General features: G+C 38.1%; 1 protein-coding gene across 12 annotated transcripts in view; it reads right to left on the reverse strand.

Annotated features, from left to right (window-relative positions):
• Nucleotides 1-17,632, reverse strand: part of ZC3H11A (zinc finger CCCH-type containing 11A) — a 43,084-nt gene that overhangs the window by 3,412 nt on the left and 22,040 nt on the right. For all 12 annotated transcript variants that reach the window (XM_040263014.1, XM_040263017.1, XM_040263015.1 and 9 more), the window contains 11 exons: nucleotides 16,600-16,723; nucleotides 15,298-15,501; nucleotides 15,058-15,174; nucleotides 14,703-14,783; nucleotides 12,341-12,451; nucleotides 11,191-11,253; nucleotides 10,196-10,294; nucleotides 8,683-8,751; nucleotides 2,109-2,612; nucleotides 1,233-1,312; nucleotides 196-526 (listed from right to left, as the gene is read on the reverse strand). In XM_040263014.1, the coding sequence (XP_040118948.1) occupies nucleotides 196-526; nucleotides 1,233-1,312; nucleotides 2,109-2,612; nucleotides 8,683-8,751; nucleotides 10,196-10,294; nucleotides 11,191-11,253; nucleotides 12,341-12,451; nucleotides 14,703-14,783; nucleotides 15,058-15,174; nucleotides 15,298-15,501; nucleotides 16,600-16,723 (1,783 nt within the window). The remainder of the gene's footprint in view (nucleotides 1-195; nucleotides 527-1,232; nucleotides 1,313-2,108; nucleotides 2,613-8,682; nucleotides 8,752-10,195; nucleotides 10,295-11,190; nucleotides 11,254-12,340; nucleotides 12,452-14,702; nucleotides 14,784-15,057; nucleotides 15,175-15,297; nucleotides 15,502-16,599; nucleotides 16,724-17,632) is intronic.

The following is a 17,632-nucleotide window of genomic DNA, read 5'->3' on the forward strand; positions in this document are numbered from 1 at the left end:
TATAAAGATCAATTTTAAGTTGTAAGAAAGGAACTCATCTAGTCTTTTTGTCTTTTGAAAAACAGAAATATCACTATCCACCTGTGTGACCAGTAAACAAAGGCAAATGAAATTCAACCCAATTATTGCCAGGCAGTCACTGAAACTCAGTAACTTTGAAATTCTAAAGAAAGATGCACTAGCAAAAATACTCACCTTTACTTCGTTTTTCCAAGGGCTGTGTTGCACATTTCACATTCAATATTGAGTCCCCAATCCCTGAGGTTTCTACCTTTGCCTTCTGGGATGACTTTGAAGGAAGCCGCTTAGTCAGGTGCCGTGTGATGCCTAGCATGGTGGTGAGCACTGGTTTCTCAGCTAACTCGGTACTGTAAGAGAGTAAATCTCCCCGAAGGGGTGTCAAAACTGATTTTTCCTTCTGTGAGGTTCCTTTCTCTGGCAGTTTCGGCATATACTTTTCTCTCATTGTCTTACATCTCTTGTCTTGAATTTTAGTGATGCCAACTGTTGTGGTCTCATCTGAAGCCTATGGATAAATTTAAATGACAGAATTAAAAATCCAGTACCTCTAACAATCTGTATGATAATTACTTATAAGTTAACAGGCTAACATCTAAGTCAAGCAGTTACTAGATATGATCCAGCTGCTGAAGCCCACTCAGTGCAGCGCAAAGCCTGAACGCCGGAATGAAGGCCTGCACGCCACAACTAACACCAGAGGCAGCCAAACAGATGAGTATTCTTCTAATAAAAGAAAAGGCCTGAAAGAAATGCATAAAAAAACTAACTGTGGTAACATCCGGATTGTAGAATTAAGGAGTTATTCATTCTTAAAAAAGAAAATCCCTAGTTTTACAAATGAGTAGCATTACTCTGAAAGGCAGGGGGAAAAACTTACTGTAAAAAATATTAATGGCCAATTAAAAACAGTTTCCAGTATTCTTGCCTGGAAAATCCCATGGATGGAGAAGCCTGGTGGGCTACAGTCTGTGGGGTTGCAGAGTGGGAAATGACTGAGCAACTAACACTTTTCAAAAACACCTTAAAAGGGCATTAAATATTGATACACATAAAAGTATAGAAAACTCTGAAGGAAAATTACAAGCACAGTGAAAGACTGTTTACCTGATATATCAGTGAAGTATTAAACAGAAACTTGGAAGAACACTTATCATTCATCTAACCTTTGCCTGCCATGGATAAACCTATAAAATCTATCTAAATAAACCCACCTTTTTAGCTTCTGTTCTAGAAACACTGCTCTGAGAAGCAACATCACTTTCTTCTTGAAGTTTCTTCTCTTCTTTTATACCTAGATTCACATTAAAGCACCATTAATAATTTCATTCATGCTGCAACTTAATAACAGATGAAGTTAAAGAAAACTTTTCTTCAAAAAAGTAAGGAGGACTTCTCTGGTATCCTCTTAATGAGGCAGTTAAGAATTCGCCTGCCAATGCAGGAGACCCAGGTTCAATCCCTGATCTGGGGAAGATCCCACATACCTTGGAACAACTAAGCTCTTATGATAACTACTGAGCCTGAACGCCACAGCCACTGACGTCTGAGCACCCCAGAGCCTGTGTTCTGCAACAAGAGAAGCCACCGCAGGCAGCAGCACGCACACCCCAAGTAGCGCAGCCCCTGCCGACCACAACTAAAGAAAGCTCGCACACAGCAATGAAGACCCAGCACAGCTAGAAATTAAAAAATAATCAATTAAAAAAATTTTTTTTTAAGAATAAAGATAGGCCAAATAAAACTGTAGACAAAATTTTAGTTCACATACAGATTCAAAATGCACATTAAGATATCAAAGCTCTCTATAACACTGCTATGAAGAAATGGCTTCACTGTGTGCGTGTGTTGTGGGGAGAGGGGAGCGGGGTGCTATGTGGCTTGCAGGGTCTTACTTCCCCAACCAGGGATGGAACCCGTGTCTCCGTACAGTGGAAGTACAGAGCCCTAACCACTGGACCAGTATAATTTCTTGTAATCCAGTGGTTTTCAAAGTTATCTGAGTAAAGAAGAAGTTCTCACTGTGTGGAATACTGCCATTTGAAATATTATCTGGGGAAAAGGTACTACAGATCAAGCTCTTTTGTTACCTGCTTTCTTAGTGATCCGGAGAAGCCGCTTCGCCGCTGGCACGGCCTCAGGCTGAGGCTGGGCGCTGGTGCCGCTCTCAGAGCTCTGCTGCACCCGGAGAGCCTTCTCCAGCTTAATTTCTTCCAGCGTCTTGATATGCACTTCCTGCATAGACTTTGCTCTACCTGCAGGTTCCTCTGATTGTCCTCTGCTGGCTACAGTGGGTGGCAAAATCACTGTTTTTTTAATTTCATTGTCAGTCTTTAGCTTGACACAGCTCATGTCCTTTTTGCCCTTTTGTCTCTCTGCTTCCTGCTGCCGGTGCTTCTTTTCAGCCAAGACCTCGGAGAATGTTTTGATTCGGATGGTGGAGGAGGTTCTTGCTCCTGATGTAGAATCATCAACTTTTGCGGGTCCTTCTGTCTTGAGTTTAGTTTGCAATTCTCCACGTTTCTGACTGGCTCTTTCCATAAGAATTTCTTCTAATGTCTTCACATGAATCTCACCAACTTTAGTAACCTTCTCTGTTTTCATGGGGGAAAAACAAATCACTGATTTTGGAGTTCATCTCTTAACAACTTATGATCTCTTTATTCTTGGATCAGGACAGAGTCCAATAAGAGTCATATAATTTAGGCAAGAAATTAAAATGAACAAAAGCACATTAGTTTCAACCTCAATTTTAGAGAGTGGTCCTCAAGGAAAACATGTAGGAGGCAAAAATGACTGATCTGGATTTCTATTCAGAAGTTTATTCTTGAGGATTCTGAAAGCCTTTTACTAGTTGGAGAAGGTTGTCATTATAAATCTTACTAAAAAGAATAAATTAGTTCTTCCATTCATGGATAGATACAAACATCTGCCAGATACTACAATATAATGGTAAGCAAAATGTAAACTGCCCACACATGTAGTCTGCAGTCTAACAAATGAATAATTAAGCAACAACAAAGTGTGGTAATAATAACAGCTTTGATAAAAGAAGTACAGTTGATCTTTGAACAATGCAGGGATTGGGGTGCGATTATCTGGGCACCGAATCCTGTGCAGTTGAAAACCCCCATATAAAACTTTACAACTGGGCTCTGCATCCATGGTTCTGCATCTGTGGATTCAACCGCCGGCACAGATCTGGTAGTACTGTAATAAGTACTTAACGGAAAAAAAAAACCCTGCATATAAGAGGACTCACACCGTTCAAACCCATGTGGCTGAAGGCAACTATGTAATGCTATGTAGAAGTATACAGCAAGAACTGCTGCTGCTGCTGCTGAGTCGCTTCAGTCGTGTCCGCCTCTGTGCGACCCCATAGACGGCAGCCCACCAGGCTCCCCCGTCCATGGGAGTCTCCAGGCAAGAACACTGGAGTGGGGTGCCATTTCCTTCTCCAATGTGTGAAAGTGAAAAGTGAAAGGGAAGTTGCTCAGTCGTGTCCGACTCTGTGCGACCCCATAGACGGAAGCCCACCAGGCTCTTCCATCCATGGGAGTCTCCAGGCAAGAGTACCAGAGTGGGGTGCCATCGCCTTCTCCAGCAAGAACATCTCGAGTTTGGTTAAGGGGAGCTTTTCACTGTAAGTGATATTTAAGTGATATTTAAAGAATGAAAAGGAGGTAAAAACAGGTTAAGACAGAAGAAAAATGAAAAAGGCCCAGAGACTGGCATGCCACTGAAGAGTTATTTTTCAAAATACATTAATCATTCTTTATGTGTTTAAACTAAAAAGCAAATTTCGTATTTGGCAGGGGTTAAAGAAATAATGAAGTAATGTGAGAAAAATAAGAATATGCAGATTACACACACACATATTTAATCACTAAGTAACATCTTTTAATGAAACAACAAAAACAAAAAATATCTTTTACAACCTTAAACATACCACGTTCTGTCTCATCTTCTGAATCTTTGAAAATGCTATCCCTTCTACATGGAAGAGTCCCTACTGGTCATACTTCTCCTGCTGCCTAGTTAGAGTGAGCTCAGCTTAGAACCTGACACCCTGCAACCTAGTTTGTTTCTCTGATCACAGTACTGATCACAAAGTACATTAACTGCTTCTATTTCCACGTCATGAAAACAGTGACTATATTTGTTTCAGTACAGAACCCATTACAGGGCAAGCACTCACTCAGTGATATTTCTAAGGTTTTTTTAAATAAAAATTCTTCAAGATGGTAGTCTCATCTCAAAATTATCACTTTAAGAAAGTACATGAACAGTGACACAGAGACCCCATTTCCCTACCCTACAAAACTTCATCAAAACAACAAAGACATTAAAAGAATAAACCCACAATAGCCATGGAAAACAAGGATGCCAGTGGCAGAACATAAGTCTTGAGAAATCTGAGACAGAAAGATGACTGAAATTACAGAAACAGAAGAACAGATAAAAGTATAGGAGTGAGATCTGTTCTTTCTCAAAGAGACAAAAAAATCTGCCAAACTAGTATGAAAACTAACAGTGGTAGAAATAAAGGATCATTTACAGAACAGTTGGGTCAGTGAAGACCTTCTCCTAAGAACTGCTCTCTAAAAAGAGAAGACTCTGTAAGGAAAGGAAGCACATTACAACTATGTTGGGTGAAAGAGAAGTGAAACGTGGAAATTTCAGGCTTTCCCAAATGCCAGGCAAAAAAAGGAGGCATGAGGGAGAAAAGGAAAAGTAAACCTAGAAAACAGCTAGTTGCACTCTGAAAGTAAACCAAGGCTTTTTTACTATAGCAATTATATGAGCCCTCAGCCTTCTAGCCTATAACCAACATAAGACACCACTTGGTGTACCCTCTCTCACTAAGACAGAGGTCTCCCAGCCAGGAAAATGGACTACTGGGGAAAAGACCTTTAGAATCACAGTAGAAACCTAGACCTAAGCTATGAAAAAGCAACATTAAAAATGAACCGAAATGAAGATAATCAATGAAGAAGACAAAATAACACATACACCCATTAAAAGAAAAGAGTCAAATTAGAAACCCCAATCAATAAAACAGAATAGATAGCTCAGAAATAAATCCACATACCTACAGTCAACTAATCTTTGACAGAGGCAAGAATATACAATGAAGAAAATACAGTCTCTTCAGCAAGTGGTGCAGGGAAAGTTGGATGGCTGCTCACAAATCAATGAAGTCAGAACACACTCACATACCACATACAAAGAAAAACTAAAAAAAAAAAGAAAGAAAAACTCAAAATGGCTTAAAGGCTTATTAATGTAAGACATGACACCATAAAACTCTTAGAAAAGAACACTGGCAAAACATTCTCTGACATAAAATTGTACCAGTTTTCCTAGGTTGGTCTCTCAAAACAAAAGAAATAAAAGCAAACAAAAACAAAACAACCAAATGGGAGCTAGTCAAAGTTATAAGCATTCGTATAGCAAAGGAACCATAAAGAGAAAGACACCCTAGAGCCTGAGAGAAAAATATGTGCAAACGATGCAATCAGCAAGGGCTTAACTTCCAACACACACACACAGCTCATACAACTCCACGACAAAAACACACAACCCGACAGGAAGATGGGCAGAAGACCTAAACAGACATTTCTCCAAAGAAGATGTACAGATGGCCGACCAACAGGCACATGAAAAGATGCTCAACATCAACAACTACTAGAGAAATGCAAATCGCAACTATAGGAAGGCACTGCACCTCACACTGGTCAGAATGGCCATCATCCAGAAGTTGACAAATAACGAATGCTGGAGCGGCTGTGGAGAAAAGGGAACCCTCCCACACTGTTGGTGGGAATGTAAACTGCTGCAGCCACTATGGAAAACAGTATGGCGCTTCCTCAAAAAAAAACTACCGAGTTGTCGCGTGATCCTGCAATCTCACTCCTGGGCATATATATGAAGAAAACTGAATTCAAAAATGTTAAGGCACCTCAACATTCATTGCAGCACTACTTACAATAGCCAAGACATGGAAGCAACTTAGATGTCCACTGACAGAGGAATGGATGGAGATGTGACGGCTACAATGACTCCCACTCAGTCACAAGAAAGGGTGACGTAAGGCCATTTCCAGCAACACGGGTGGACCCATCACCCAGAAACAGAAAGACAAATCCCAGGCACTGTCACTCACGTATGTAACCCGAACTATGGCACAGATGAACTTATCCACATAACAGAAACAGACTCACAGACACAGAGAACAGAGTTGCAGCTCTGCCAGGGCGGGGTGGGAGGGTGCAGGCGTGGGTAGGAGAGGAATGCATAGGAAGCCCGGGATTAGGAGATGCAAGCTATCACACATAGAATGGATAAATAACAAAGTGCTTCCTACCATGCAGCACAGGAAACTATATTCAATACACTGTGATAAACCACATGGAAAAGAATATGAAAAAGGATATGAATATATGTGTTACTAAATCACTTTGCTATACAGCAGAAATTAATGCAGCACTGTAAATCGAGCATACTGCAACAAATTAAAAAAAAAACCCTCAGAACTGCGAGATATCAAGCTATGGAAAAGGACAAATCAGAGAACTCAGTAAGAAAAGTTCTTGAAAAATAAAAATCCAAGTGACAAAATAAATCTAACCAAACAACAACAAAACTGCAAGCCCAGTAGAAAATCAGCCATCTAGAATAGGGTCAGCAAATAAATCTGGTCACGATCTATATTTCATAAATAAAGCTTTACTGGAACACAGCCATACTCATATTTATTTATATACTGCAAACAGCTTCTTTCACATTAGTGGAAGAGTAGTTGCAGCAAGAGACTGTGGACCTCAAGCCTGAAATATTTACCATCCAATCCTTCACAGAAAAAGTACGTCAATTCTTAATCCAGAAAACAGCCAAGCAAAAATAACAGAATGTGAGGCAAAAAGCAAAGGAACAGAAAGCATGACGGCAAGGTTAAGACATGTGGAGTATACGTCCAAAAGTTCCCACATCTAGTAAGAACTTCATAAAGAGAAAACATAAAAGGGTGCGGAGGACATACTCAGACAAGTTAGAGGAATATTTGCTACAATTAAAAAGTTAAGTCCTTAAAGATTCAAAACTCCCACTGAACACTAAGCATAATGAACAAAAAGATCCATGTTTAGATCTCTCATACCAAAGTCCCGCCTAAGAGGAAGAAACAGAAAACTCTTAAAGGAGGAAGAATCACAAGCTAGAATCAGGACTGCTGGGAGAAATATCAACAGCCTCAGAATTGCAGATGATACCACTCCAACAGCAGACAGTGACAAGGAACTAAAGATGATGGTCAAAGAGGAGAGTGAGAAACTTGGCTTAAAACTCAACATTCAAAAAACTAAGGTCACGGCATCTGGTCCCATGACTTCATTGCAAATGTAAGAGGAAAAACTGGAAATAGTGACAGATTTTATTTTCTTGGGCTCCAAAATCACTGTGAACGGTGACTACAGCCATGAAATTAAAGACAACACTTGCTCATTGGAAGGAAACCTATTACAAACCTAGACAATGTATCACTTGGCTGACAAAGATCCGTATAGTCCAAGCTATGGTTTTTCCAGTACTCATGTATGGGTGTGAGAAATGGACCATAGAGAAGGCTGAGAGCCAAGGAACTGGTGTTTCAGAACTGTGGTGCTGGAGAATACTCTTTTGACAGTCCCTTGGACTGCAAGGAGATTAAATCAATTAAACCTAAAGGAAAGCAACTCTGAATATTCATTGGAAGGACTGATGCTGAAGCTGGAGCTCCAATACTTTGGCCACCTGATGCGAAGAGTCGACTCAACAGAAAAGATCCTGATGCTGGGAAAAACTGAAAGCAAAAGGAGACTGCGGCAGAGGTTGAGGCAGTTAGACAGCATCACTGACTCTATGGACAGGAATTTAAGCAAACTCCAGGAGATAGTGAAGGACTGGGAATCCTGGTGTGCTGTAGTTTGTGGGATCACAAAGAGTTGGACATGACTTAGCAAAAGAACAACAACAATAAAAATTAGAGCACAAGAGGAAAATTAAATGAAGAAAATTAAAATTACTTAAATTAAAAATTAAAATTACTTTTAGTGATTTTTTATCAACACCCAGATAAAAACCAATGTTAACACTTTGGTGTATTTTTCTTTCTAGGCATTTAGTTTTATTTTTATAAAACTGGAAATCATCTCATACATAAGGACATTTTCTGAGGAATATGTTTCTATAATAAGAAAATAAAATTTATTACCCACCTCTCACCAAAAAAGTTTATGTTGCTCTAAGTCAAAAGCACTATGTGTTCTTTCATAACCTTTCTTCATTCAAAACAAGGGGCTAAGCTTCCGATATCGCTATTGTTCAGAATATGACTTTTCATGACAGCAACTATTTTAACACGTAACTATCTTAATTCCTTTTTGTTGAATAGATTATTTCTAGTTTCCAGTTGTTACTGCTATCATAAAAAAAAAAATCATATTGCCATCTTTAACCACAAAAAGAGAATTCATACCAGTGAGAAAAATATTACTTAAAAGACAAACAAATCCATACCCACAAAAAAAAACCCAGAACCTTCAACCTAAGTCAAAAGGTAAACTGGAGAAAAAGATTCTTAAAGTAAGGAAAACTTATCAGGAGCTAGCATCAGGGTTTACCTACCTGCTGCTTCCTCACTGTTTGGACCAGTCGACAAGCCTAATCGCTCCTTCAGAGACTTGGAAACTTGGACTGTTTAAAAAAAGAAACGATTTAAAAAAGAAGTTAGACTTCTTAGAGATCAAAAATATTTTTCAAAGGTTACAAATCAGACTTATTACACTTGTTTTCTAAGGAAAATGCTTTTGAAAAATCTCTTTAGGTCTTAAAAACTTGTCTTCTTCACAGTATAGATAAGATTTATAGGAAATCACGGATTCTCTAGAGCACTTTGGAAAGCTCAAAAAAAAAAGTTACCTCTTTACATCTGAAAAGCAAAAACTACTTAATTTCAGGGAGTAGTTTTGCTATTGTACGACATTCTGAAATCTTACTGGCATCAAAAAGTACCCTGCCTTTTAAAATACGCTCTTTAGCTATGAGTCTTCAATGTAATTAATAGGCAACCGGAAAGGACATTTGATTGCAAAGAAAAAAAGCAACTTCTGTTTACAGGTCTGAGAATGTTAAGAAAGAATATAGACCAAACGAGACGGTCTATTTATCAAAGCCTCTTGCGCTAGGGAAGACGTGGAAAGAAATTTATCTTCAGGAGAAGTTAAAACTAAATACAACAAGGAAACAACACCTTATTTATTTATTTAGTACTTAACACCATTGTTTCAACTGCATGTCATATAACGGGAAAAAATAAAAATCCAACCACTTCTTTCTATACATAAAACTTCAACTATAAAATCATTCTAACTCCCAACTACCTCTCAAATTAGTCCACGCTTCTTCATACCAACTTCTAGAACGCTAAATCCATGCCACTACCTCCTCTTACCTGTATTACGTTGAAAGCCTGCCAAATCCTTCCTGGAGAGCACTCTTAACCCTCTTCTCCATATCTTAGACAAGGTGGTGGTTCCAAAATGCCAATCTGGGCACCCTGTTCCTCGTTAATAACCTTCCCATTGTTTGCTACTATCTTAGGATAAGCCCAAACTCTAATATTTAAGCCATATTAGGCTCAAAATACTCTGTATGACCAGCAGTCCCTTCATCCTCTCCTGTTATCATGCTCCTCTTTCCAAATTCTGATTTAGTCACAAGTGAGTCCCTTGAGCTCTGTGCCTTGCACGTGTTACACTCTCAGCCTCTAACCCTTCAACTTTACCTGGATAAACCATGTTTCAGGTCTGAGTGTCAGACAGACGGTGAGATCAGGTGCCCTTCCTATGTGCTCCCGTGACACTGTGCACTTCCTGTCACAGAATTTATCACAATATATGTAAGTATTCCTATCTACCATGAGACTACAAGCTCCTGAAGACTGTGATAGTGTTTTTAACTCAACGGTGACCTAGAATCCAGCAGAGTAAACCTTCAAATGTTTGCTGAATGAAAAAATAGACATGAGAAGATAATAATCTAATCCACTTGAGCAAAAAGAACGACAAACCATACCTGTTAACATTACAACAGACAAGCATCAGGATTACACACAACAAGTGTATTGCAACATAGGTACCTTTCTTTGGTGTTTTGTCAGTGTTAGCCTCTGGAGCTTCAATTTTCTTCCCTAGCCTTTGTGCAAGGCTACGCTTTAATGGAGGATCACTGTCACCACCTATAAACAGAGGGAACTCAGCTTAAGATTTCAAGTCAACTTTCAGCAAGGTCAAGAAATACAATATAGAATAATTCTGCAAGTTTTCTGCATGTATATGATGTGTTCACCTTCTAACTTCCTTATAACTCAATGTTAGAAAAGGAATAAAAAGGTACCAGAAAAAAGAGACGACAAAAATTAGGAAGCACAAAACCTCACTTTCTTCAATTTCTGATAAGAAAGCTAAGATTATGAAAGATGCTGTATCTCACCCCCAAAGTATCAGTCAGGGATAGAGCCAGGACCTAAACCAAGATTCCTAACTCCTGGTTTATTACATTACACTGGTCAATACAAGCTATTTAAATGTCAGAAGTTTTAAAAAACTATTCTTTGGATCACTTAACTGAAGATAAACCATAGCAGGGTTCTGTAAAAACTTTAAAGACCCTATACAGAGTATACTTTTCTGTCTCCTCTTATTTATACTTTGAATATACAACCAAAAAAATCAAAAAGTTAACACATATGCTGATATTAAGAGATTATTTTCATAATTTTTTACCTAAAATTTCTCAGGCAGCAAGAATGGTATAAAACAAAACAGGTTAAGATTTCCTGTGCATAAGCACATGCTAAACGAGTATGAAAGAAGCTCTGATGTCAGTTAAGATTTTCAAAATAACTCTCCTGAGACAGACACACTAGGGTCACTACACAATAATTTAGTTACATGGTAAAATATAAAGCAGCACTAATAAATTTAACTGAATTTTAAATTTGTATGACTGCGCATGTTAAAAACATAAAAAGACTTTATACATGCTTTCAACCAGAAATACAAGGAGTCGATATCAACACTGACTGGGCACAAGCAAAAAGAAAACAAAGAATATGCATAAAACTTATCTCACCTACTGAAAATTTTCGTTTCCCCAGTCTCTCGGTTAGACTCAATCTTACCAGAGGTTCGTCCCCTAAAAGGGCAAAAACGGAATTTCTCTATCATCATCCAATTTTTCCTGTATTCAGTAACTACTAATGGATACCAAGTATGCTTTGATATTAGGAAAGTCTCTTGGAAATCAGATCTTAGTCTTGAGAAATAGACTACTGACATTTAAAGGGGAAAAAAAAAAATCAACCTATTGAGTAATAATTCAAATAACCAAACGAATAGTCCAAAGGAAGCAATAACAGTCCTAATTATTAACAGTAACCAAGAACACAAAGACAAGCTGTATCTAACCAATCGGTTACAAAACCCAAGCTATATTTTTGCTTGTGCACTCCCATATGTTAAATAAAATCATACTTTATTTCACTGCTGCTGCTGCTAAGTCACTTCAGTCGTGTCCGACTCTGCGCGAACCCATAGACGGAAGCCCACCAGGCTCCCCCGTCCCTGGGATTCTCCAGGCAAGAACACTGGAGTGGGTTGCCATTTCCTTCTCCAATGCATGAAAGTGAAAAGTGAAAGTGAAGTCCCTCAGTCGTGTCCGACTCTCAGTGACCCCATGGACTGCAGCCTTCCAGGCTCCTCCATCCATGGAATTTTCCAGGCAAGAGTACTGGCGAGGGGTGCCATTGCCTTCTCCATACTTCACTGCTAACTCTCCTATATAACCTTCCTTGATCCAGCAAGAAGTGAGCTCTTTTCTTAATTTTTTGTTGTCTAAACAACACAAACATTTAAATGTATCTGCATACTATATAATTACTTTTGTCATATTCCTTATTAGACTTAAAACTACTAAAGGAAAAGACTTTTACATTTCTCTCTAAATGAAAGGGTTTATTATAGTTCTTTACCTACAATGGACAGTCAATAAATTCGCTGGATAAAATAAACAATGTAAAACTTAAATATATAAATATGAAAGCTGCATGATTAACAATTTCAACCTTTTAAACAATAGAGTCAAATGCACTAATTCTCATCCTTCTATCCAATCAACATACTCAAAATCTCCCTGCAAACCCACCAATACACCAAACCCAAGGATTCTGTTCTCCTACTTAAAAGTAGGAACTTACAGCTGCTCAGATATACCTGTACCTCACCTTGCTTGCTGGACAGAGTTACTGTCCTCACCACAGTCCGGACATTCTCTTTTTCAGGACCTGGCATGGGCTGTGACTGGAGTACAAGACTGGAAGCTCCCGAAGAAACTTCTAAAGAAAGTAAGTCAAAGAACAGTAAATAATCCATGAAAAATGAAGCTATCACAAATCGAGAAATTTTGTTTTTTGAGACCAGGTAAGTCCAATACAGACCACTGGACTACAAGCCAAGCAATCTTTCTGTTCCTGTTTGCCTACAGTGAAATGGGAGTAGGGAAAGGGAGATAATCTTATTTCTTATCTGCCTTTGGCACAATGTGAAAATAAAATATAAACTGTTCTGAGTTACTCAGGCACTCAATCTGCTTTTATTTACTTACTAGTAAGGCTAACATTATACTAAAGTTAACCTCAGAAGCACATCAGCTATTAGGTGTGTCAATTCAATTTTTTCCTTCTAAACTCAATCATCTGCAAAACATAAATCCAAAGTTGCTACAGAACAAGCTTTAACAAGGTGCTTAGAACCAATCCTCTGATTCTTTCTAACTACATTTCACACCATATCTATTAGGTTGGTACAAATGTAATTGCGGCTTCAGACCATGAATTTTAAATCAGTATAACTAGGCTCAAACACATCTTTATGAATCAAAATAGGAACCATTACAATTAATACATTTTTTGCCAATGAGAAATAAGTTTATTCCTGTAGTGTAAAAACCCATGCATTCGATGAAGCCTTGAAAAGCATTTTCTGCATCCTGCTGGTTGTGAAACCATTTTCCCTGCAAAAAGTTGTCAAGGTGCTTAGAAGTGGTTATCGGTGGCGAGAGGTCAAATGAGTATGGAAGATGAGGCAAAACTTCAGAGCTCAATTTTGTTCAACTTTTGAAGCATTGTGGAGAAGAACTGGGCCCTTTCTATTGACCAAAGTCAGCTGCAGGCATTGGGGTTTTCAATGCACCTCATTGATTCGCTGAGCATACCTCTCAGACGTAATGGTTTCACTGGGATTCAGAAAACTGGAGTGTATCAAACCAGCAACAGACCACAAAAGAGAGACCGTGACCATTTTTCGGTGCGAGTTTGGCTTTGGATGTCCTTTGGAGCTTCTTCTCAGTCCGACCACTGAACTGGTTGCTGCCTGTTGTCATGTACAATCCAATTTTTGTTACATGTGATCGAGGAATGTGTACATGTGTTACATATGATCAAGGGATGGTTCGTTGTCATTGTGTAGAATAAGAGGAGATCACACTTCAAAATGACGATTTTTTTGGTTTTGGGTCAGCTAATGCATGAAGTTCCCACTTAACAACGTTCTTCACCTTTCTAATTTGCTTCAAACACCAAATGACCACAGAATGATCAACATTGAGTTCTTTGGCAACTTCTCATGTAGCTCTAAGAGGATCAAGTTCAATGACTGCTCTCAGTTGGTCACTGTCAACTTCTGATAGCTGTCCACTATGATCTTCATTTTCTTTTTTTTCTTCTGATCTCCATTTTCAAGTCTCCTTTGCAAAACTTCTTGAACCACCACTGCACTGTTATGCTTGTTAGCAGTTCCAGGGCCAAACGTGTTGCTGATGTTGAGAGCTGACTCTGCTGCTTTATGACTCATTTTGAACTTGAAGTAAGAAAATCAAAAAGTTGAATCTACTTTTTGTCTAACACCATTTCCCTAGTCTAAAATAAATATAAAATACATAGCAAGTAATAAGTCACCAGCAAAAAAACAAAGTGAGAAATGGACATTTAAATGATGTATAACACACATTATTTAAGAATGTATCCCAATATCAAACAGCAAAGTTCAACAATGTAAAATCGCAATTACTTTTGCACTAACCTAATATTTTTATGGTTGGAAATACAGATCAACCAGACTAAGGCAAGCGCTAGAAGAAAATTCTAGCAGTTCCTGAGGAAGAATTCACCTACTACAAAATAGTCTTTCCTCTTTTAATAATAGTTTAGGGAATTCCCTGGCGGCTCAGTGGTTAGGACTCTGAGCTATCGCTGCAGGGCGCACAGGTTCAATCCCTGGTCAGGGAACCAAGAGCCTGCAAGCCACGCAACATGGCCAAAAAGTTTACATGCTATTCTTTAGTTATATTTCTCAAAACAAACAAGCTCTTTCAGGGTTTTATTGTGTGTGCCTAGCTCTGAATAGTTAAGGACTGAAACACAGCTGCAATGGTTTAAAAAAGCAACTATGATTTAAATAAGACTATGTTTTAATTTAAACAAGCCACAAAAATCAAAATCTATTTGCTCATTTTGGTTCATGCCAAGTGTCTTTTTAGTCTTCTCTAGCAACATTCAATTCTCCATGTTAAAACTCCTGAAAACTCACCACCTTGCTTCTTTGATTTTTCCTTCATTTTCTTTGATTTAATTTCTTCAAGAGTTTTTATTCCAAAATTCAAACTTTCACCTAGGAACACAAATAGCAAGCACGTGAGGAACTAGCACCATTTTACCCTTGCATTTTATTTGTACATACATAGCTGACATTCAAGTGTTTTCTCAATGAATAAGAGAAAGTATATGTAAGTGTGTATGTGTGAATGAGTGTAATGGACACAAGGAAGAGGGAGGTGCTGGTAATCATGAACTAAATTTCAAAGGTATTTAAGATAGTCTGGACATATTCAATAGTGCTGTAAGATTTATGGGCAGAAACTAGCCTCAAAATAGCCCCTTCCTACCTTGTTTTAAATTGACCCCAGGTTTCCGGGCAGAAGTCATTCGTAATCCGTTATGAACTTCAAGAGTTGGTTGCAGGGTAGGTGTTTTGGTTTCATCACCTTCCTCAGAAAATTGATCTATATTGTCAACATTTAAGGCAAATTTCCAATTAAAAAACAGATGTAGAGTTTCAAATCTGATGCTAACTCACTAAGTCACCCTGATCTTTTACTTGTCCTAAAGAAAGAGCTAAAGCTCACCGTCGTCGTCTTCGTCATCGTCTGCAGCATTGATCACCACTGGTGGGTGTGTAGGGCTGGGAACGTTTTCTGAACTCTCTACTTTCATAACACTTCGCAGCTGAGGAGAGGGATTAGACTGGACAGATAATTTGCTCTGCTGAACTGTGAGCTGGCTAGCTTTCACTTCCTCTTCTGGTGACTCAGGCACAGTGGGCAACACAGCTAGACATAAAAAATCAGTTGTAAATTAAAAAAAAAAAAAGTCCCAATTAATCAAAAAATCTCCAACTCTCTATAATAAGCTTGGTGATTTGAGCATTGTCTTTTTAAATTTATGTCTTTTAATTAAAATTTAATTTAATTTTTAATTTCCCCATTTTCCCAATTAGGTTCTAAACTTTCAGGAGGGAAAATGTGGCTTCTAGCTAAAAACTATTCACTCCATGTAAACACAAAGTGGGCACTCAAAGAAAAAAAGCTAGATGCATAGTAATTATTTACACATTCTAGACATTAGATTTTAACACTGAAATTCTAGGCTGTAGGATCAAGAAGCAGCTTTTTAAAGAGACACTGGGTAATTAATACTTTTGAATCAAATCAGAAAGGAGTGAGCGTTTTTTTCCCCTTAAAGAGGATAAAAACATACAGCCATCAGATTTTAATCACACAGCAGATGTGGCTTTTAAATGGCTGATCACTCCATTAGGAAATTACTTGAAAAGGAAATAAATACTAGCTTTTTACAGAGTGTAAGTTTTATTTTAGATTATACCCTAGAGCAGGATAAGCAAAATTTTTAATATAAAGAAGTATACAATAAATATTCTAAGCCTTATAGATCTGTGTTTCAACTACTCAACTCTGCAGCAGTAGCACAAAATTTGGCCATAGAAAATATGTAAACAAACGGGCAGGGCTTCATTTCAATAACATTTTACTTTGTAATACAGGTGAAAGACCAGGATTGCCAAACCCTGGCCCGGACAATCAAGTTTCTTTTGAAAATCTCTGTAAGCATGGTAAGAAAATGGGAAATGACGTAAGCTAAAGTAACCTAAACTGCCATGCCAAGAAACATTTGTGAAGCAGCACAGCTTCTGTCAACAAAGTTTTAATCATGACTGCTACTTTACTGGCTTATGACTGTGCACAAGTCATTTAACCTTAATAAAGTTCAGTTTCCTCATCTGAAGTGAAAATAAAACTGCTCTCTCACAAGACTACAGAGAGGGCAATGTTGACAGTACTCTATAAAGTATGCACGTAGGTGTTCATTATATAGCAACTAGCCTTTTCAAATTAAAAAACGAAACTCACTTTTGCTTGGAGGTAGGAAAAGGCCATCAACATATCGTCCTCTGTTGTGATGGAAAGCACAGTTTAGTTTCTGACATCCCATTGGCTGATTTTCCCAATAACAAGGAATCTCACTGCGTTTTTTCTGTAAGAGGAAAAAGACATCAGGATGACCTGTATTCATTTGGTCATGTTTTCTGGACAAAGTTCACACAAAGTTAAAAAGTCTGAGGCATGTGATGATTTTGAGTATGAGGAAAAGGGGTTGCTGCAAGTGACATATCCTAGCATGATGGAGAAATGAAAGAGCAGGGAAGAACTTTGCTGTTCTCTCCTCCTTGCCCTCATCTTGAATGTCCATAATTTAGAAAAGTGGGGTAGTATAGTAGGTTAGATTATGGAGTCCAACATAATAGTGTTTGATTCTCTATCGCATTACTTACTGACCGCGTAATGTCAGACAAATAATAGCTCTTAGTCTCACTTTCCTCAGCTATAAAATGGGAGTACAGTAGCTATCTAATCAGGTTCTTATGAGAAATAAATGAAATAATGTACAAGAAGCACTTAGTGATAGAAGAATCAATAAACTGCCGTTGTTATCTGAAGCTGAGAGTTCACGACTTAGATAAAAACATTCTTCCCATTCACGATTTCTCAAAGGCTCATGTAACACACTAGAAAGGTTTCCTTCCCAAGCTACCTTGCTTTTATAAAAAGGAACAAGAAAAACAAGAATAGAATGATTTGCTGGATCACAAGATATATGTCCAAGAGAAATACATATTAGTTCTAACACAGACATTACATTAGATGTATATAAAGAATTTCAAAGCAACACTATTAAAAAGAGCTCCAAAATGGAAACAAACCTAATGTACAAACACTAGAATGGATATATTCCAGTATATACATTCGGGAATACTTTGCAGTATATTCATAAAATACAATGCTATCCAGTAGTAAGAGGGGATAAACAATACCATGGGTGCAAAATCAAAGAAGCCAAACAAAATAGCACATACTGTATAATTCTATTTACAGAAAAACCACA

This window comes from Oryx dammah, unplaced genomic scaffold, assembly GCF_014754425.2.
Source record: "Oryx dammah isolate SB20612 unplaced genomic scaffold, SCBI_Odam_1.1 HiC_scaffold_21, whole genome shotgun sequence".
NCBI classification, from domain to species: Eukaryota; Metazoa; Chordata; class Mammalia; order Artiodactyla; family Bovidae; genus Oryx; species Oryx dammah.